Source organism: Neopelma chrysocephalum, unplaced genomic scaffold (genome assembly GCF_003984885.1).
Source record: "Neopelma chrysocephalum unplaced genomic scaffold, ASM398488v2 Primary Assembly neopelma1_90, whole genome shotgun sequence".
Taxonomy (NCBI): domain Eukaryota; kingdom Metazoa; phylum Chordata; class Aves; order Passeriformes; family Pipridae; genus Neopelma; species Neopelma chrysocephalum.
Genome location: NW_020897752.1, coordinates 541,751 through 563,565, shown reverse-complemented (window position 1 = coordinate 563,565; position 21,815 = coordinate 541,751). Strand labels below are relative to the sequence as shown.

Below are 21,815 nucleotides of genomic sequence, written 5' to 3'. Positions count from 1 at the left end.
GCCCAGCCCAGACACGCAAAGCTGGTCCGGAACCTCCTCCGGCTTTGCCCGCTCAAAGTCACCTTGTCCCAAACCTCCGGCTCCACACTTCGGCCTCGCCCGGCAATCATTAATCGGCTGCTCCGCATTCCCGGGATGGAAAAATGCCCCAGCGGGCGGCCGTGTCCTGGCAGTCCGACATGCCGCTGGCCGGGAAGCTGCTCCTGTCCGCCGCCGCGCTGCTCCTCCTCACTCTGGCCTTCAGGTTCTACAGGAGCCGCTCGCTCGCTGGGGGCAAAACCCCGCTGGCTGATGAGGGACAGCCTGGGGAAAACCTCCCCCGGGCCGGGGGTGGGGATGGCGATGGGGATGGGGATGAGGATGGGGATGGGGATGGGGATGGGGATGAGGCGGTGGGTCTGCGGCGGAGGAAGGTGTGGGGTGAGGAGGTGAGGAGGGGTGGTGGGGACGCACCAGGGAGCACCCCTGGGACGTGGCTCCCATCCCTCCGGGGGGATCCAAGGGCACCGAGCGGGGAGGAGCAGGGAGAGGAGATGGTTCCTGAGCAGGGAGAGGAGATGGTTCCTGAACAGGGACTGACCCACGGGAGAGCCCGGCTCGGTCCCGCTGGGAGGGAAAGGGAGCTGGGGAGGGAGCTGGGAAGCAGGCTGGGATGTAAGCTGGGAAGTAAGTCAGAAGGCAAGCCAGGAACTGAGTCGGGAAGTGATCCAGGTATCGAGCCAGGAAGCAAGTTGGGAAATGAGCTGCAAAATGAGTTGGGAAGCGAGTTGGGAAGTGAGCTGGGAAGCAAGCTGGGAAGTAAGTCAGGAAGCAAGGTGGGAATCAAGCTGGGAAACAATCCAGGAAGCATGTTGGTATACAAGCTGGGAAATGAGTCAGGAAGTGAGCTGGGAATCGAGCTGGGAAGCAAGATGGGAAGTAAGTCAGGAAGTAAGTCAGGAAGCAAACTAGGAAACGAGTCAGGAAATAAGCTGGCAAGCGAGCCAGGAAGCAAGCTGGGAAGTAAGTCGGGAACTAAGCCAGGAATTGAGCAGGGAAGTGATCTGGAAAGCAAGTTGGGAAGCAAGCTAGGAAATGAGTCAGGAAGTGAGTGGGCAAGTGAGCCGGGAAGCAAGCTGGGAAATGATCTGGGAATGGAGCTGGGAAGTGAACCGAGCTCTCGTGACCCTGGGAACGTGGCTGAAACACTGAGCAGCCATTCCAAGAAGGAAACACTTGCCCAAAGCACTGGGGTCTCCCCAGGGATTTCCAATGCCCAGATGGCAGGTGATGGACGTTCCCAGAGCACAGAGAAGGATTTGGCTGGTGGAGGCATGAGCAGGGAGACTAAGGGGAACAGGGAATCCATCCGGACCCTCAGTGTCACCTCGAACCTGGGGCTGCTGATGACAGCGAGTGATGCAGTGTCCGACACCTCCTACTCTTTCTCCTCGGTCGCAAAGATCCAGGTGGAGGAGAACTACATCCCTGAAAGGCAGGGGAAGGACAGGGACAACCAGATTGTCCCTGGGCTCAGAGGCAAAGTCTACGACTACTACGTGCAGTCCATCTCCGAGTCGGTGCTGAAGAAGAAGTGTCTCCCTTACATCCCTCCGGGAACATCCCGGTGTCGCAGCTCTGAGCAGGTCAATGAAGAGCTGCAGAGCTTTGCAACCCAGAAGCAGGACCCAGCTTTGGCAGCACATGATCCCACCACCTCCTCCACAGTCCCACCACCCACAGGGAGCTCAGAGACCTCTCCTGAGCCACCATCTCCCGGCCGCAGGAACAGCATCCTCCAGATCGCCGACAGCCCCCACCTCCAGCTGCCCATGGAGGGGTTTGGGGTCACAGCTCCAGCTGGAACACCACCACCTGCAAGCCCCCAGCCAGGACTGGTGACGAGTCCTGACCCCTCTCAGCTGCCACCAGACACCCCCCTGGACCTGGGGAACTGCTGCGAGGTGCTCAGCAGAGCCAAGGCGCAGGGGCTCAGAGCCCTCCAGGAGGCTGCCTACAGGGTGATGAGTGACAACTACCTGCAGGTGCTGAGGACACCCTCCATCTACGGCCGCCTCAACGCCGGCGAGCGGGAGCTGATCCTGCGGCGGAGGATGGAGGGGAAGATGTTTGTGGTGGTGGCAGATGTCGGTGGGCAGGAGCCCGACCTCCGCCCCGGCCGCCTCTGCTACTACGATGAGGGAGGGGACTGCTGGCACCGCCTCTGCCACGTGCCACCGGAGGTGCTCTCCCGGGGCTGCGCCACGTGCAGCATGTTCAACTACCTCTTCGTGGTGTCCGGCTGCGAGGGCACGGGCCGGGCACGGAGACCCTCCAACCGCGTCTTCTGCTACGACCCCCTGACCGACGTCTGGAGGGAGATCTGTCCCCTGAACCAGGCACGGCCCCACTGCAAACTCGTCGCCCTGGACGGGCAGCTGTACGCCATCGGCGGCGAGTGCCTGTGCACGGTGGAGCGCTACGACCCCCGGCGCGACCGCTGGGCCTTCGCGGCGCCGCTGCCCCACGACACGTTCGCGGTGGCCCACACGGCCACAGTCTGCCACGGGGAGATCTACGTCACCGGGGGCACCCTGCGCTACGTCCTGCTGCGCTACGACCCCCGCCGGGACAGCTGGAGGGCCGGCCCGGCCGTGGGCGGCAGGGACAGGACGGCCGAGATGGTGAGCGCCGATGGCTTCATCTACCGCTTCGACCGGCAGCGCGGCGCCGGCGTCAGCGTCCACCGCTGCGGCGCCGGGGCCAGGCTGTGGTACGAGTGTGCCACCTACGCCCTGCCCGACCCGCCCGGCTTCCAGTGCGCCGCCGTGGGCAGCCTGGTCCACTGCCTCGGCCGCCGCCTCCACCTCCGCTTCCTGGCCGACCACGTCTCGCCGCGCTTCGGGGCCAAGGAGCTGCAGCCCTTCCCTGCGCCCCACGGCAGCCTCCTCCCGGCCGTGCTGGTGCTGCCGCGGGGAGGGACGGCACAGACTCGGGTTTGAGTGGCCGTTGTTTGGTCTCATGAGATGATTGGTGGTGGCTCAGGTGTGACGTGACGGTCAAAGCCGGGAGGAGAAGCCACCGGCCCACTTTGCACCATGTTACCCCCACCCTCCATCAAACGTCCTCCCAGTCCCCAGGACTGAGCAGGGAATCAAACTGCCCTTGGCCGCTGCCAGGAAACCCAGCCTTGAGGACACAAGGAAGAGCAAAGCAGGAGCTGGGCAGGCTCGTTGGTGAGAGGTGTTTAAACACAGGTGTGTTTGCTTGGATGCAAATAAACGCTGATCCCTGCAGGCTCCCAGCTGCTCACTGCCCCTGGAGTGGCTGCTCAGACACCAGGTGTTTAATATTGACAGGGACACGCAGCACATGGTGGATTTTAGGGTGGAGGAACATGGCAGGGAGGTTGTATCTCAAGGGAGGTACCACCCAAAGGTCAGCCCTGTCAGCCTGAGCCTTCAGGTTTGATTTCCCACATCCCCTGGGGTTGGAGCTTGGGGGCTGGGGGTGCCCTGCTCCTACCGGTGCCTAGTTATCTCTTACCTTCTCCTCAGAATGGAATTATATATATATATTTATATCTGTCTATGTATTTATATGCACGTGATGTAAATAGGCACTATGGATTTCTAGACAGCTGGTTTTAAATGAAATTAAAGAGAACATTTGGTAAAATTAACCACGGGCTACTGCTGCGCCTCATTTCCAACCGTAGCCAAGTCTAATGGGAACAAAGCGCCCGATGCATGTTTTACATCACTAATTACTGCACGAACAGCAGCTCTGAGGAGGTAACCAAAAGCAAGCAAGGGCCCTGCATGTGAGCAGACGGTGCTTCATCACCTTTTTCCCAGGTCTCTCCGACTTCACTCCATCGTCTCCACGTCCTGCCAAAAGCCTACTTCGGGTAATTGCATTTTCTTCCCCTCAAACAGCTCGTCATCAGTCATCTGTCAGCCCCACACGGACCAAAGCAGCTCCAGGCAGACAAACCCCTCCCATACCTGCCTCCTCAGTGGCAGCAGGCCACGAGCATGAAGTCATGGACGTGTGTAAAGTGCTTGTACATAAAGAGACGGTGCTGGAGCAGCCCCTGGTATCACCATTTATCACAGAATCCCAGAGTGCTTCAGGTTGGAAGGGACCTTAAAGACCATCCCATTCCACCCCCTGCCATGGGCGGGGACACCTTCCACCAGCCAAGGTTGCTCCAAGCCCCGTCCAACCTGGCCTTGGACACTCCCAGGGATGGGGCAGCCACAGCTTCCCCGGGTGATTTCTGCCCCAGCTCCCCTGGGTGATTCCTGTCCCAGCTCCCCTGGGTGATTCTTGTCCCAGCTCCCCTGGGTGATTCCTGTCCCAGCTCCCCTGGGTGATTCCTGCCCCAGCTCCCCTGGGTGATTTGTGCCCCAGCTCCCCTGGGTGATTCCATCCCCGCTGCTCGGGTGCTTTAGGAAAGCTCAGGTTAATGTTCTCTTAAAGTGCTCCCAAAGGATTTATTACTTCACTTGGTCACTGCCTGGAGACCTCGTGTTCCTGCCTTCAAGGGCTGTGTGTGAAGGTCAGTGGCACCCACCCAGCGTTAGGAAACCTTGGGAGGCTGCATTAATTAACCCTGTCTGAGCTTTGCTCCTCAGCTGGAGCTGCTGCTGCAGGAGGGTGGGTGATGCTCCCTCTCCCTCAGCTAAAAGCTTCCTCGGTCCAGCTTCTTCCTCCCACCCTGGAGCCACCTCTTCCAACCCCAGAAGGACCATCCCAGCACTGCTGTGCCAGGACTGCAGCCTCCTGCATCCCAGGGTGGCTCTGTTTTACCAGCTTGGGCTGATAAACTTTAAGAGTCAAAAAACCCTCCTTATTTTTATTGCTATTATGGAACTCCTCGTTGTTCAGTTCCCTCTCACACAGTCCTGCTTCTCCCATGGCAAAACCCAGACACCAGCTGCTTCCCTGGCACAGCCCAGCCCTTTGCAACCTGCAGAACCCTCCTGTCCCCATCGGCATCCCAGATTTTGGCATCCCCATTCCCGCAGGTTGGGTGCTGGGGAGCAGAGAATTCGTGGGCTGGGTGGGAGCTGGAGCCCTTCCAGGTGACAGCTTATTTTTTTCGTCCCCACAAAAGCTTTCCCAGGATCCTGCCTTTCTCACGGGGCCTCTGTTTAATGTTTCACCTTCCCTTTAACTCCTTTGCTGCCGGGCTGGAAGCTCAGATCCAGCAGCTTTTCCTCGTTCCCATTCCCATGGTGAGCGGTGAACGCCAAGGACGGAGGGGGGGCAGCTCTCCCCCTGCTCCTGCACTCTCCAGTATTAACAGGATTCGCCTGGGGAGGCATTTTGGAGATTAAAAATGCCTGGGGACATCCCGTGCTTGTTCTGCAGGGAAGGACAGGCGGGTTTGGAGCAAGAACACCTCCAACAATGCTGTGGCTGAGGGGGAGAGGACTCGTGGCTGACACTGAAATAACTTCTGGCTGGGGCTGAGGGAAAGCAGAGGGGGAAGGACAAATGCAAACCGATACTCAGGCCCGGGTGGTTTGTTTTCTGCTTCCAAATACCAGCGCAGGGGAGGAGTCTTGGGAGGGCTGGCAGGTGTGGTGGCATCACCAGGCAACTCCTGTCACCACCACCGGGTGCCAGATGTGGATTCCCAGCTGTGCTGACACACAACTCCGTGTTTCTGCTGGAACAGCTTCCAACCATGGACTTCCCACAGGTCCATGGAGCAGTTTCAGTGCAGCTTGGACATCAGGATATTCTTTATTTTCATTGATCGAGCAAAGCTGCTGCAATTTACAGGGAAAAGGGGTGGGAGGCATGTGGTGCATCCTGATGAACTCCACAGCCCCCCATGGAGCTACAAACCACCCCGAGTGAGTCCAGGGAAGGATAAATACTTAGAGGTCACAACACATGCAGCTGGGGTGGGGCTTTACCTGGGAGATCCTGCTCTTGGGAGCCTCTTCCCTCGCTGCAAGAGCAGTCTCTGCAAGCCAGGCCCCCACTGCATCCAGGACCACCAGGAAGAGCCAACACTCCCAGCCCTGGGCTCATGACAGCTGGAAAAACCGAATTCCACCATCCACTAACAACCCTGGATCCTTATAATTCCCTCAAGACAATCCCAAGAATGCTTTGCAGCAAAGAGCTCCTTCATCACCAGTGCCTGGACCCATCACTGCCCTCCAGCCCCCTCTGCTTGGTTCATCTCCCCATGAAAAATGATGCAACCACCAAACTGTGCTGCTTTGCGACCAAATATAACCTTGGCACGAAATTCAGTATTTTTCTTCTAATCAGGAAGGCCCATTATCTGCCCCCACCATGTTTATTTAGCCAATTACACGGTTTCATGTACATTGATTCAAATTCCCAATTTTTACATTTTTGATTATGATAAAAACCCGGCGAGTGACACGTTCCTTGTTTGCTCGTCGCTCTCTTTGCCTTCGCCCCGTGAATGGCAATTGGGAGGCAATTAAAGAAGTGCAAAACCAGCATTTTAAAATCTTTTTCTTTTTATTAGTTAAACAAAACTACCTTCAATGCTTTGGCTACAGCAGGGTGAGAAAAAAAAGACCCAAAAAGCAAAAAACGAGCTTATCCAGACACGTTCTGCATTGAAAATCGACGCCACACATGAAAGAAATATTAAGCGTAGCCAACTGACAAATTAAGTGTCTCGTTTCTGACAAGCAGGAGCAAAGCTGTGTCAGTGGTTGAGGAGCCGGGTGGGAATTCAAAGCCAGGGGAAGGGAAAGAAAGATCCATGGCAGTGGCTTTGGGTGCTGGAAGGGAGGTGACGCCTCCCAGCCCCTGGTCGTTGTTTCTCCCAGACTCTCTGGAGAGTTGTCTACAAACATATCTACACTCCCAGGGGTTGTGCTGCCATCAGAAAGGTTCCATGAGATGTTTAAAGCCAAGGAATCACAGAGTCATTGAGGTTGGAAAAGATCTCCAAGGTCATCAACCTTTGAGCGAACACCCCGTGCCCACCAAACCAGGTCACCCAGTGCAACATCCACGTGTTTTCTGAATGCTGCCAAGGATGGTGACTCCACCACTTCCCTGGGAAGGCTGTTCCAGTGCTTCACCACTCCTTCAGTGAAGAAATCTTTCCTAATATCCAACCTGAACCTTACCTGGTACAGCCTGAGGCCGTTTCCCCGTGTCCTATTGCATGGGAGAGGCCGACTCCCACCTTGCCACAAGGAGGAGAGATTTCCCGTCCTCTCCCGCTCGTTTCTTCACCCCTCCCGCACCTAATCCAGTGACCCCTGGAGGCACCAACCTCAGCCTTTCTCCAGGGTTCACACCAGCAGCAGCCCCGCCGTGCAGACGGAGCCGCTCCCTCCTTCCCAAGCCGACCCCGACAAACCAGGGCTCAGCACAAGGCCCAGACCTGCTGCCCGGTGCCAGGGGGCCGTTTCTTGGCAGCAGGCACAGGGAAGCGCTCCGGGAAGGGCAGCCAGCTCCTCGGAGCGCGGGGAGGTCAGCGCTAATGAAAGATGCTATCGCAGCGCCGGCGTCCCGCCAGCCGCCGAATTAGCGGCCTTTGCAAAGACAAACCTTGCCGAGGACGGGGGGAGGGGAGCACATCCCCCTGCGATCGTTTTGGGGAAAAAACACGGCCGTTTGGAGGCTTTCCAAGCTGGAATAACAGCCTGGCCAATGAGTGTTTAATTAAAACCCCGCCGGCGTTCTGAGGGAGAAGGGCTGCGAGTGAATAAGCACCGTGATAAAATAAGCACCGACTCCGGCGTTAAGTTCTCCCTCCCTGGCACGAGGCTCGGCTTAAACCCTTGATGGTTTTTGATTCACAAGCTCCAGCGAGGAAGGAACATTTGCCAGGCACTATTTCAATCCCGGTGGGAGTTTTTTCCGGGGGTTATGGCCACGCTGTAGTTTAGGATGTGTCAGCGCTGGCATCATAAACACACATCAGAAGCACTATAAAAGGAGGAAAAAAGACCCAGAAACACACTCCTGGCTGGGGTTTCGCATCCTGAGAGCTCAGGCCAAAGGCAAATTATTTCTCCGTTACTGAAATAAAATCAATAAAGCTCATTTTTATTTACAGAAGAGCCAAAGAGGGGGAGAGCGGAAATCTCCGGGAGCTGCAGGAGGAGGAGAGGGGGGTTTATGGTTCTCAGCTGGTTTTGGACCAAAACCACAAGGCACCAGGCAGTGATTCCAAGGTGAAAAGCAGCAGTTGGGCTCTTCCCAGCTGCCTTTCATGGACCTTATTGAAATATCTCCAAGTCCCTGCAGTTCAGTCTCCTCTTGCAGCTCCTGTTCAGGTGGTGAACGGCAACACCCGCCACGGATCCCACCTGAACCCTGCCCAGGAGAGAATCCCCCAGCCCCTGAGAGCTCCTTCATCCATCCCAAGGAACAGGACACCCCACCAAACCCCCCTGAGGATGGTGGAAAGGAGGACACGAGCTGGATGTGATCCCAAGGAGACAGCAGGCACCACAGCAGGATGGGATGCTGGATTTCTCCGTGGCCGAGGGATCCCCCGGTGAACAGCCCCATCCCAAGCTGAGGTGAAGCCTCTCCCTCAGGTCCTTCTAGTTCTGGATCTCAGCATCCTCCTGAGTTCTTGTTTCATTAAATCTCTGCTTAGTTTACAGTGTCTCTAAGCAGTGGACACACCAGGAACATCCTTGCCTGGATAAGAGGAGATGGAACAGAGCAGACCAGGAGCGGGGGGGACCAGGAAGAGCATCCACCCTCATGGGCTGTCACCCATCAGAGCCAAACACGGGGACCACCCACTCCCTGAGCAGCCCAGGACAGATGGGAGGAGTGAAGTGTGAGATGTGCAGGGCTGGGGTGGCCAAGAGAATCCATGGAAGGACCTGTGTCCCTCCAGCACAGCTCAGGAAAGCAGCTGGGTTCATGCTGCAGGGATGCTGTGATCCCCAGTTATTGCTGCAGGAATGCTGTGATCCCCAGATAACGTGGGGATGCTCTGGTCCCTCATTAACACTGGGGGGGTGCCGTGGTCCCTGGTTACTGCTGTGATCCAGAGTTAATCCTGTGGGAATGCTGCAATCCCTGGTTAACACTGCAATCCACAATTAAAGCTTGCAGGGATGTTGTGGTCCCTGGCTGATGCTCTGGGAATTCTGTGGCCCCTGGTTGATGCTCTGGGAGTGCTGTGATCCCTGGTTGATGCCCTGGGAATGCTGCAGTCCCTTCCTCACTTCTCTGAGCCTGCAAAGCTCACTGGGGCTGCCCAGGGCCATACCTGACCCCAAATCCAGGACAAAGCAGCTTGGACACAAGACCAGAGAGGTCTCAGGGACTCACACACCTGCACTGAACTGCATCCCCCACCCTCATGGCTGATCCAGAGCCACCAACCCCCCCAGATATCCCGCAGGAGCCACCTGCAGCAGATCCTGACGTGGTTCCATGGCCACAAGTGCTGGATTTAGTCCAGCCCAGTTTCCTGAAGGATTTTGGAGACCTTGTCACTGTTTAGGAGGCACCAGTGGCACAAAATGCTGGAGAGTTGCTGTCGTGCTGGGAGAGCTGCTTCCTCCTGCTTCCAGGTGCCAAAACTGGGAGGAACAGGCGGGATAATCCCCTGGGAATGGTGCCACACCAGCAGCCCCTGTCCAGCTCCCAGCACAAATGGCCACAGAAATTTCCTGCCCGGCCAATGTGGGGCTCGTGGCAGAGGAACTCCCAGCCCCACCCACCCTTCTGGTGCTGCTCAGACCCCACTCACAGCCCAGGGATCACATTCCAGAGGCCCATCACCTCCAACCCCTCCAGCTCCCACAGGGATTGTGCATCCCCACCGGGGGTCCTTTCACACTGCCTCCCCACATCTGCTCTTTAAACCTCCAGCTCCGGGCACAGGAGGATTTTCTGCCCCCTCCATCCCACTTTTCCTGCCTTATGTGCGGGCAGGAGGCGAGACACCGGCTCAGCCCCGGCCGCTGACTCAGCCCTGCCTGAGGACACCGTGGGCACGGCTGATAAAGGGCTTAGGGCCGGTGCCAGGAGCCAGCACCGGGAAGGATCCCAGCAGGGGAACGCTGGCTCCGTCCCAGCCATCCCATGGACAACCCGAGCTTGCAGCAGCTCGGCACACACCGAGGGAGCTCTGCTCCTCTTCCTCTCCTGCGAGGAGGAAGAAGGTGCTGGAGGACGTGCCAGGGCGCCGTGGTCCCTGAGAGCTGCTGAGAAAGCAGCAGGAAGGCCAAAAGAAGAGACAAAACTGATATAATTAGGAATCGATAGAGATGCTTTTGGTGCGGGGAAGGAGCTGAGCCGGGAGTAACTCGGAGGGGGAGTGAAGCGCCCTGGGAGGAGGAGGCGGGAGCGGCCCAGCCCGGCAGGGAGCGGGTTAACTCCCCGCGCTGCCGGCGGTCGATGAACAGGGCAGGAATTATGTTGCATTTCTCTGATGGCTGCGAATCTTTAGAAAAATCCACACAATAGCGGTTCAGCGAGGCTCGGTGACACGCAAATTCGATCCGCCAGAAGCTCAGGCTGAGCTTTCCGAGCCCCGCCGCTGCTCTCGGGGTGGGTTTGTTTGCTCTAAAGCTCCCACAACAAGGTTTCCATCGGTCCCGCGTCCCCGTCACCCCCTCGCGTTCTGCGGGAGGCTCCCAGGGATCCGCCTCCCTCGCCAAGAGCGGGATGAAATGCCAGCAAAGGGCTCCTTTTTCCTGTATACGGCAGACAAACAGTCAAAATATTCACAGAAAGAATTTAAAACCTCAGGCTGGAAACAGGTTTGCACTTGGTTCAGTGATAAAAGAGCCTCTTTCCTTTTTTTTCCCTCCCCCAAAAAAGGAAGAAACTTTACCAAAATACCATTTCCACCCCAAAGCAGCACCATTTTCACCACCAAAGAGCACTGATCCCCCTGCAAACAGTCCTAAAATATCCAAATCCATCTTACCACAGGTCAAACTTCGCATCAACCAGGAGGAAAAACAATGAATTCTCCCCTTTTATCCTCTTTCTCAATTCCTGGCCAGCAAATCAACACGGAATTCCCAAGGCCAGTGAGGTTTAAGGGAAGCCCTCCTGATTTTCCATCGACTGAATTTGCAGTGAATGAATCCCATTCCATTTGAGGCTGAAACCTTCTGCCTTTCCCAGAGTGTGCTGTCGATTCCCAGCTGCAAAGCCTCTGGTGCAGCCTTTCCAGTCGCTCTGCTCGGATGTGGAGCATCCTGGAGTATTTATTATCCATGGATTTCACCTCAGACATTCCACCATTAAGGATGGTGGAACACATCAACCCGGTCACATCCAGCCTTGTTATTGGGGTACCTGTTATTGGGGTTTCCCTGCTCCCTCCTTGCTCTGTTTCACGTGGATATGGATGCAAGGCTCCAGCATTCCCACCAGTGATCCCTTTGCTCCAGCCTGGGAATGTCGCTTCTGAGCCACGAACCCACCAACCAGCAGCTCCCTGTTAAAAGGAATTCCAGACACTAAAGAGAAGCTCCCGGGGAGAGAATCCCAGACACCCCAAACCCCAACCAGTGCTCCCAGCTCCGTCCAGAATCCAGATCCCTGGAAATAACACTGCAGTGTAATGGGATTGGACTCCACACCGCTGGAGGTTGAAGTGATTTCTGGGGGCTCTTGCCCACATCAGCTTGCCGAGATCAGCTCTGCCCTGGGAAAACGATGCCCTGCAGACACAGGCACCGTTCCCGGGGGATCCTCCTGCCTGCTCCACCCAGCTTTGGATCGTTCCCGGGGGATCCTCCTGCCTGCTCCACCCAGCTTTGGCACCTGGAGCCGGGAGGGTGCAGCTCTCCAGGGACACACACTTCATTTCCATCACAGGATGCACTCCCACCGTCCTGCCAGGGGTTCATCCCCAGGAACAAGTGGTGGGATGCTCAGATTCCCATTCCCAAACATCACTTTTGTCCCACTCAATGTGCACCCCCAGCCTGGGGTTCTCTGAGCTCCAGACAAGAATTTGATGGGATTTGATTCCACATTTTTGTAGGCTGGAATAATTTCTGTGGGCTCTGGAGCCCAGGCTTGCCTAAATTAGCTCTGCCTTTGGAAAACGATGCCCTACAGACACAAACACCATTCCCGGGGGATCATCCTGCCTGTTCCACCCAGGTTTGTTACCTGGATCCGGGAGCTCTCCCAGCACAGCAGGAGCTCTCCAGCAAAACTCACCCTCTGCATTTTCACCCCAGGATCCAATCCCACCCTCCTGCCGGGGGTTTGTCCCCAGGAAGAGGGGGCTGGATGCTCAAATTCCCTCTCCCCACGTCACCTCTCTCCCCCTCCACCTGCAGCCCCCCCGGGGCTCTCCGGGCTCGGCCGACGGGAGGGTTCGGCTGCACCGACCCCGATGTGCCACGGGGAGACCTCCCGGGTGGCTCCACAGCTGCTCTCCCGCTTTTCTTTGCATCCCAATAAACAGAGATGAAGCCATAACAGCCACTTGCACACAGAAAAGCATCTGCAACAAGCCAAGCATCCCAATTTTTTTATTTCTGCATGATGGGCCTATTTGGAGCTTTTTGTTTGTAATTAAAATGCAGCCGTTACGAGGGGTTCATTTCCAGCTAATTGTTTTTTTCTTTGGAGGGGGGTTGTTTTCCTCCCTTCCTCGTTTGGGGTGATAAACGAGGGCTGAAATAGCGGGTCGGGATGGCTGGGAAAAGCATCCACACGGAAACCAGCCCTTCATAAAAGGGAACCATGTCTGGATGATGCACGGTTGTACTTTCTGACTTTCTCCTATTTTTTTTCCCTCTTTTCCCAAGTCTGTAAACACGAGCTCGTTAGGGCAGGGTGGCTCATTAGCAGGGACCTGTCTGCCTTGATGTTTCCATCAGGAACACGAGGGCACTGGGATGTTGCAGCCAGTCTATCATCACCCGGAGCTGCAAATACCTTAATCCGCATCAGGCAAGAGAAGGAACTCTCTGGAGCGTTGGCTTTAAAGATAATAAACAGCAATAATGTGCAAACAGCTGCCTGACAGCCCTTCTCCCTGGGAGCTCAGGTGTTTCCAACCAGCCCAAGTCCTCCAACACAGCAGCCTTCTGGTTCCTTGTGGAGCAGGGGATGTTTTCCATGTTCCCACCTTTTTCCCAGAGCATCCAGCTTGAAGAAAGGGTCAGTGAGCTAAAAAAGTGACCCGTTGCAGCATCCAGCTGCTTGCCAGGGTGATTTGGGTGGGTGAGGGATGGCAGGAGGTGGGTGATTCCCAGCAGGATGGGCAGGCAGAGGCCTGCAGCAGCTTCCATAAGCATGAACTTTGGGCAAGGGGTGGAGTGAACACACACAGGGAAGGGAGATCCGAGATGAGTCAGAGGATCCGGGTGAATGGCAAAGAGCAATGGGCTCTGTTTGCTTCCAGCATCCTCATTAAGTCCCAGCACTTTGCTGGGATTCAGCAGGTAGGGAGCAGAGCCCAGACTGGGAGCAGAGCCCAGACTGGGATCAGGAGAGCGGAGCCACGAGGTCACTGCCTTTTTTTGGTTAAATACATCACTTTAGGCCATTGCTGCAGACTCCTCATCCTGATCCCAGCACTGACTGGATTAACTGAGGGTGTAAATGCACAGGCTGATGGGATATTCCTTGGTTTTGTGGCTCCAGAACTAAGCAACTGGTATGGGGGGAAAAAAGGGACTTGACACATTCATGGTCTGCTCCTGCCCCCCGAAAAAGCCCAGGCAAATTCAGGGCACCAAATTCCAAGGCAAAGGCCAGAAACAGCCAGTGAGAGGCAGGAGAGAGATGGATACAAGGCTTGGAACCCTGAAAGATGAAGAGTCCCCCACTTGGTGCAGTAAATGGGATCTGGAAAACTCACCTCATCGCTTGGGACCTCACCTGCTGGGCTGGGGGAGCTGCCAGGACTTCCAAAAAGCTGGGAACACCTGCAATTGCCTGGCCTCTCCAATAAGACCGAGAGCAGTTAATTTTGGGTGGAACAGAGCTGGAGGAGGGGCCCCCAGAGCCAGCAGCAGAATTCCCAGCCCTGTCCGAACACATCAGGCACTTCTGTCCCTTCAACAGCAGCACAGGTCACCTCAGCTCTCCAGTCACTTCTGCTTTGCAGCCTTTGTGCCCGTTTTGCTTTCTCAGCACCAGCCCTTCCGCTGGATTGTCCCTTTGTCTGCTCCAGGGAAGGTGCAAAGCTGCCTCCTGGGGCCCGTCAGCGCCAGCGAAACCCGAGGAGCGGAAGAAAAGCTGAGCTGGCTCCAGATTAACCTGGAAAGCTCCACAGGGCAGGGACAGGGCTCCACAGCCCCATGGAAAAGGGGAAAACCATGTATGGAAAAGGGCTGGGTGGATGCTCAGGGGGTGTTGGGGTACCCAGGCACTGCTTCATCCCTCCCTCACCATCCCGGAGTGCCTGGAGCAGGGCCTTGGAGCAGGAACCAGCCTTGGAGGGTCGTTATCCTTCCTTGCAGATGAGCTGCTGGAATCAGAGGGGGGAAATGAGAGAGATTTCCAAAGATGTTCATAGAACCACAGAATGTCCTGAGCTGGAAGGGACCTCCAAGGATTGAGTCTGACCCCTGGCCCTGCCCAGGATACCCCCAAATCCCCACCGTCCCTCAGAGCATTGTTCAAACCCTCCTGGAGCTGTGGCAGCCTTGGGGCTGTGCCCACTGCCCTGGGGAGCCTGGTCAGTGCCAACCATCCTCTGGGGGAAGAACCTTTTCCTGAGATCCCACCTGAACCTCCCTGGCACAGCTTCATATTCCACAGCATCCAGGGAAGAGAGAAATTTCCATCTCCATCCTGACTAACACGGATCTCACGGAGATCTACCGGCTGGGGGAAGCTGGACATGGGCAAAACACCTCTGACACTTTCTCCCACCGCTGTGCAGTGGCCCTGCCTCAACCGAACGGCCAAATCTGGAGATATTTACCCATTTCCTGTGCCAAAACACGGCCTTCGGGGCTTCACTTCACCAAAAAGAAGGAAAACTCCTGTGCTGCTGCCAACCCTCACCCACGGCTCCAGAGCGAGTTGGAGCCGTGGCAGGAGGGTGGTTGCTCCAAACCACCCCCAGGCCTTTGTCCCAGGCGCTGTGGAAGGGCCCAGACCGCTCCTAAAAACCCCTCCCTTGGGGAACCCCCGGCGGGGCCGGGAGGGGATGGAGCCGCAGATCCCGGCTCTGCTTTCCCGGCAGATGAACAAACCCCGGAGCCGCATCTTCCCGGGGGCGGCTCCCCCCCCAGCCCGTCATCTGCCGCAGCCTCCTGCTCCCGCACACTCCACTGATTAATTACTAATTAGCGACTGGTTCGTGTCACTCCTCTGCCCTCGCCGGCGCGGGTGTGAAGGTCTGGCGTGCCCGAGCCATCTGTTCGGGCGCTGAACTCGGCGCTGCCTCTTCCCAGGTCCCAGTTCTGCGGGGGAGGGAACCAAAAGCCCCTTTGTGCTCCACGCCCGCGGGGGAACAGGCGGGACACGGCTCTCTTCCCCCCTTTGGATGTTCCAGCGCTGGAGATTTGCATCCTAAAGCCTTTGAAGCTTTGCTGGGGCTTGGCATCCCTCTCGCCCACCTGTACAGCGCTGCTTCTGCTATTAATTATCGTTAATTAATTTTCTTTGCCCATCATTGAATTATTTAATCGCGGGGCTAAAGGGATGTGGGAGCTCCCCCTGGAAAGCTGATAGTCCTCGTCCTAACCATCCTAGAGGTCCTGGTGTGGTTCCCAGGGCCTTCCCCGTGCTCTGCGCTGCTGAGGTTGGTCCGAGCGCTGCTCTGGGTGATGCTGGTGCAGAGCGGTGGGTGTTCTGTGAACTCCCTTCTCCTGGTGCCCTGCCCAGGCGTTCCCTGCGCGCTCCTCTCCCAATCCTTGGGCTCTGCTGACCCCTCCTGGGCTGCACAAGCAGCCGCCTCGTCTTCCTTCCCACTATTAGAAACTGGAGAATGAGTTCCAACCTCTTCCCAAAAGTGCTTCCCCTCTCTCCAGAGGGCATCCAGGGGCTGCCTTGGGGCCAAGGCATCCGGTGCTGCTCAGCTTCCCTGCTCCCTCCCTGCCGGCTGCATCCCAGGGACGGCTGGAGAGCCCGTGGCCCAGCAAAAGACATCAAGGAAGAGAACGGGACAGGCTGGGTTTTTTTAGCTCCCCCTTCCCAAAGCAAGAACAGAAGGAAGAGCAGGAGCGCGGCGTCCACTGCTCCCGGCCCCGGATCCCATCCCGCAGGAACACCGGGGGATCCTGGATGAGCACCAATCCAGGGGGACTGGGGGCTCTGCAGGGTGAAGCCGCCGTGCCACGAGGATGAGAAGTTCCCAGGGACACACACACAGACCTTCCACCTCCCGAGAGCCACCCCCGCTGCCTCCCCCGGCTCCGTCCTTGCCCTCCGGGGGAAAAGGAACCCGAGCGAGAGGAGCAGCCGCTGGACCTGCCGGGAAAACCTTTAGGAGTGGGTCCTGCACTTCAGGGATCAGAGGCAGAAGGAGTCTAAATCCATACCTGCAGCCTTCCTGCACTTCCCAGGGAGCTGCTGCTCGCAGAGGCGGTTTAGGGTGAGCTGGATGCCCAGTGGAGATTCCCCGATGGAAAAGCGCCCGAGGGCAGACAGACCCACGTGTGGCACAGTGAGGGCCAGGTTGCTCCCCAGGGGCACCACAACCCCCTCTCAGCCTTAGAGTCCCCAAAACGTGGCTGCTTTGCTTCCCTCCCCCCAGCCCTGGTGCTCCAGGAGCTCTGCACTGCCCTTGTGTCCCTCTCCCACAGCCACACCGAGGATGACAAAACACTCCAGCCATGCAGACCTTCAACCCTGCCATGCTCAGCATCCCTTCATCCCTGCCATGCCCAGCATCCCATTCCCTCCTCCAGGCACTCCCAGTTCAGGTCCAAACCCTCAGCAGTGACTTCCAGTTGCTGTTGGTTCACGTTTGGCCAAAGTCACAGTCACGGAGCCACAGAACACTCGGAGCTGGAAGGGACCCACAAGGATCATCGAGTGCCTTTAAGCCAACACCTGCATTCCCAATTCCTGGAGGTGCATAAAAGGACAAAAAGCTGGAGAGAAACGTGGTGTTTTAAGGGCTGTAAAAGGAGCAGCCACCTGTCAGCTCGGGGTGCAATAAACTGGTGCAGCAGTGGGGATTTATGGGCAATGAAAAGCTCCGAGCACTGATCGGAGGCGTCTTCAGCAGTTTATAAAAACATAAAGCTGCAGCATTCCCTGCCACACACCAGCACCTGCCCCCCATGGAAAACGAATGTGCCTTCAGCGGGAAATGCTGGGAATTCAGTTGTTCTCGCTGGTCCTGGAAAGAAGCTCAAAGCCTGAGCAGCCCTGTGTTCCCCAGGGAGGTGGAGCTGGGCAGAGGATCAGCCCAGCCTGGGGAGCACTCTCAGGGGAACCTTTTGGAATTCATTTCTCTTGGGGGGAAAAATGAAGGCACGAGTCTCCTTTGCAGGTCCCAGCTGTGTCTCCCTGCACAAAGAAGGGCACTCGGAGTAACACAGGTCCTACAGGAAAAATTACCAAGATCAAGGGATCTTTTAACCAAACTCCAGGTATTTTTGTGCAACTCAGCCCTGGAAATTTTGGATCCAAAAGACCACGTTGGAAGATCTTTTCCTCTCTCAGGGGAACCAAACTTGATAAACAGGGTGTATAAGTGGCCAAAGCCACCCAGGACAGTCAGGAGGTCTCCTGGAGATGGTCAGGACCCTAAAGCAGAGCTGGGAGCCCCCCTGACCTGCATCTTGTCCCAGATGCAATTTTGAGATTTAAATGGAGGATCTTCCCTGAGACAGAAAAAAACAGTGAAAGGAAGAAAGAAGAAACAATCAGGCAGCCCACGAATGAGCAGGAAGAGGTTTTGAACTTGCTGAGACCACTGCCCAAGTGGTGACCATCTCTCCACTTTACTGGTGACACAAAGCCTGCAGGACGGCAGCAAACTGCCTTTTCTGTCCGTGGCTGTGACAAAGCAGCATCACAGGCAGGTTTCTCCCAGCCCAGATGAGCGTTTGAGCAGAGAAGTCAAAGCCCTGCTTTGCTCCAGCCCTGCCAAGCGAAGATGCTAAAAACGCACCAGCCCTGAGCCAAATGTCACAGCGATGAGGCGGGTGCACTCAGAGACGGGGCTGGGGGGAACAGACGTCCAGACATCAGCCGTGGCTCAGGATCTCCTCAGAGTTCCCCGTTCCGAGCATCGCTCCGGTGCAGCCCCGCTGCCGACAGCGTGTTCTTGCCATCTAGTGGCTCCTCGTTTGAGTGCAAACACTAAAAATAGGGACTCCCCCCTTCCCCTCTTTCCTTCTACTATTCCCATCTTTGAGCAGCACGAGACCAGGGGACACATTGCAATTATTTTTGCACTTCCATCCATATTTTCTCCTACTTTATCTGCAGCTTGGATCCTCCAGAAGTTCTTCTTTCCGCCTTACTGCAGTCAGTGCTTTTCTGTGATTTATAATCTTTGCAAAGACTACAATAAGATTTATAATCTCATAAATCACAGCAAAGGATCGAATGTTTCTGCAGGAAAAACTTGAAAGTACAAAACGACCCCCTCGAGGCTCAGGCTGGGCCATAAAATTGCCAGAAATCTCAGGGCCACAGTAATTTGTGTCCCCCCACGGCTCCCCAAGCCCTGGCACAGTGAGACCCTCGTTCTCCCTGGACCATGGAGAAGGACACTCATTTCTGCCCATTATTCACCACATGTTCCAGGGCAAGGGCAGGGAACAGCTGTAAAAACCTATCATTTCAGAGGATTTGGGCCCATTTACACTCTGCCCCTCGGCTCTGGAGGGGTGAGGCTGATTTAGGGGACCACGAACCCCCACCAACAGCACGTTTCATGATTTCATCCCTCCCAAGAGCTCTGATCAGCCCAGAAGTTGTCAGAACAAGCCCTTCCTGGCATTCTAATCAGCCTTTTCACAGGCAATAGCTTTGCCTTAGTCTGCCATCGTGTAGATTGTATTGAAAATCACTATTTGACAAGGCTCAGTGCTCACTCAGTGCCATATTCTTCCTATCAACCCACTCAAAAGCACGTTTAGGAACAAGATAACACTTGCTGCTCTGAAGTGAGCGTGCAGGAATACTCCTCCTCTCCACCCCGCTGCTGTTTGCTCTTAATATTCTCATTTTCAAGCAGCCAGAACACAGTTAACCCCTTGTACTCATCATCCAAAGGTAGTGTAAGGGGGGGAAATCAGGCACAGTTTTGCTGCAGATGTTCTCTAGAAGGGAAATTTTAATTAGCTTAAAATCAAATTAAACCCAAGAAGTTTAGAGGAAAATGCAGCTCAGCAAATTGCTGAAGCACAACCACACAGGTGAGAATCAAAGGGCATCTCTGCAGCGTGAAAGGAGGGATGGGATTCCCTGGGATAGTCAGAAGGGTGGGAGAACTCCCATAACCTCCTGGGGAAGGCAAGAGGGGCGAAAACTTCCAGCCAGTTTTGCCTGGGAATTTTAAAACCCCATCTCTCCCCACATCCTTTCCCTTCTTAACAGCCAGGGCTGGGAATGGGCCCAAGTGTCAAATCAATGGTCATCTGGAAAGCAGGGGCCACGCAGGCTCCTCTTTGCTGCCGTGCTGGGAATCTCCAGTGGGAACCAAGCCTTGAAGCCGCCTCTGGCAGAGCAGCAGGGCAGGGAGGTGGCATTTGGTGGCATTTCCCTGTCCCCAGTGCAGGAGGTCACTGGGGAAGAGAAGCAGAAGGTTCTCCAGGGCAGCCTAGAGAAGACACCTGAGCCAGGATCATCCCTGGGCCAGGGCCAGGCAGACACGAGCCCAGCCAGGAGGCACTGCTGGGAAGATCCATCTTCCCTGCTGGGAGAACTGCTCTGCTCCAGCAATCCCGGGGAACAGGGACTGCAGCCCAGAGAGAACCAGGAGAGAGAAGTTCCTACAACCCCCTTTTGCACTCCCTTAAGTGTGTGTGCAACAGGCTTCGGGCTTTCCTCTGAAATTAGAGGTGAAGGATCTCCAGAGCTGGATCTGGACACCCAGACCTCTGAACCCCCCATCCTCAGGAGACCTTAAGCCAACATCCATCTTTGTTACCATCCCAAAGCTTTTAAGACACAAATTTCTCTTCTTGAGGATTATGGAGACCCATCTTGACATCCAGAAGGGCTTGGGGCCAACAGCTTCTACTGAACACCCCCTTCCAGGTGAGGGGGCAGATGTGGAGAACCACAGCTGGACACAGTCCAGCACCGTGGGTGTCCAGGATGTGTTCCAGGAGGATCCAAAACATCCATTTATAGGCTTCTAACACTGGCACCTGAGAGAGCTCCCAGAACTTCCCAGGGGGGCTGAACATCCCCAGGGGGGCCTTCAGTGGGGGATTGTTTGAAGAGATGAAAAAGCACGTTAGAAGCTGGGGAAGTGCTGCTGGAAGGATCAGATTTAACTAAGCTCCGTGTTCCAAAGGTGAGGAAGTTTCATCCATATGGAAACCAGCAGCTGTGTTGCCTCCCCATTCCTGTCTGCCAGGGATAACTCACCTGAAGCACATCCTATCCAGCTTATTGAGCTCTTCCCAAGTTACCCACCACTTCTTTACTGAGGTTTTCCCTCCAAGAATGGAGCTCCCCAGCGCTTACCCAGGAGCAGAGCACAAAACCACCAGGATTTAAAGGCCTGTAGGAACTAACACAATTCCCCCACCTTCTTCCCTATAAAATAAAGCAACTCTGCCCCTGCCCAAAGGAAAGCATCTCCTCCATGAGGATGACTATGCCAATGGAAAAGGAGTCCCACAGTGGTCAGTTTGGGGGGTCCTCGGGACAAGGAGGACACGGAGGGGCTGGAGCGTGTCCAGGGAAGGGAACGGAGCTGGGAAGGGGCTGGAGCAGCAGGAGCGGCTGAGGGAGCTGGGGGGGCTCAGCCTGGAGAAAAGGAGGCTCAGGGGGGACCTTCTGGCTCTGCAACCCCCTGACAGGAGGGGGGAGCCAGGGGGGGTCGGGCTCTGCTCCCAGGGAACAAGGGACAGGAGGAGAGGGAACGGCCTCCAGCTGTGCCAGGGGAGGTTTACTTTAGAGAGCAGGAAAAATCCGTTCATGGAAAGGGTTGTAAAGCACGGGAAGGGGCTGCCCAGGGAGGGGGTGGAGTCCCCACCCCTGGGGGTTTTCCAAAATGTGTGGATGTGGCACCTGGGGCCGTGGTTTAGTGGTGACCGTGGTGGTGGTACTGGTTGATGGTTGGACTTGATGATCTTAAAGGTCTTTCCCAACCTTAATGGTTGGATGATTCCGTGACTGTGACACTCTGTGCTCTGAGCACCACCAGAGAGGATTTTCCTGGTGGAAAAGCCCTTCCTGCCCAGCTGGCACAGCTGGCAGCTCCTTCCCTGGGCATTTATCACCCACTGAAAGCGGGATTCAAACAAGCAGCACATGGCTGAGCTCAGAAGCTGAAAGGCCGGGGGGAGCTGCTTTGTTGAGGAGCTGCTTCGGGTTATACCTGGGTGGCAGCAGAGCAAATCCAAGGAAATCTGGCTCCTTCAACCTGGGGCATAAATCTGCCTGGTTCTAGTTCATGTATTTGATTGTGCTGCTTCAGCAGCCCTTTGCAAGCACAGCTCTGATTTACAGCCCCCAAGACTCAGTTCCTTATCTTCCCTGGAACCACCGGTCTCCCCCAGCTGGGTGTGGAACAGCACACTGGGATAAAGAGCCTCACGCAGGGATCCAGGAGCCGGGGGAACCTCCTGCTCTCCAGGAGGCAGAAAGACTTATTTCTTCCCTTTTTGCCTTTTTTAAGGGGGGAAATCATCTTATTACCTGGATATAAACCTTAAGGAAAGTGAGCAGTGCCTGGATGTGAACACTGAGTACAGCAAAGTGATTTGGCATCA

General features: G+C 55.9%; 1 protein-coding gene across 2 annotated transcripts; it reads left to right on the top strand.

Moving 5' to 3' along the window:
* Positions 1-418: 418 nt before the first annotated feature.
* Positions 419-3,638, top strand: KLHDC7A (kelch domain containing 7A). Of its 2 annotated transcripts, XM_027693211.1 has the most exons (2): positions 419-776; positions 981-3,638. In XM_027693211.1, the coding sequence occupies exons 1-2, from the start codon at positions 534-536 to the stop codon at positions 2,979-2,981; spliced, it is 2,244 nt and encodes a 747-aa protein (XP_027549012.1). In that variant the 5' UTR covers positions 419-533; the 3' UTR covers positions 2,982-3,638. The 2 variants fall into 2 exon arrangements, with proteins under 2 accessions (XP_027549012.1, XP_027549011.1); XM_027693210.1 differs by having other exon boundaries at positions 419-3,638.
* The last annotated feature ends 18,177 nt before the right edge of the window (positions 3,639-21,815 follow it).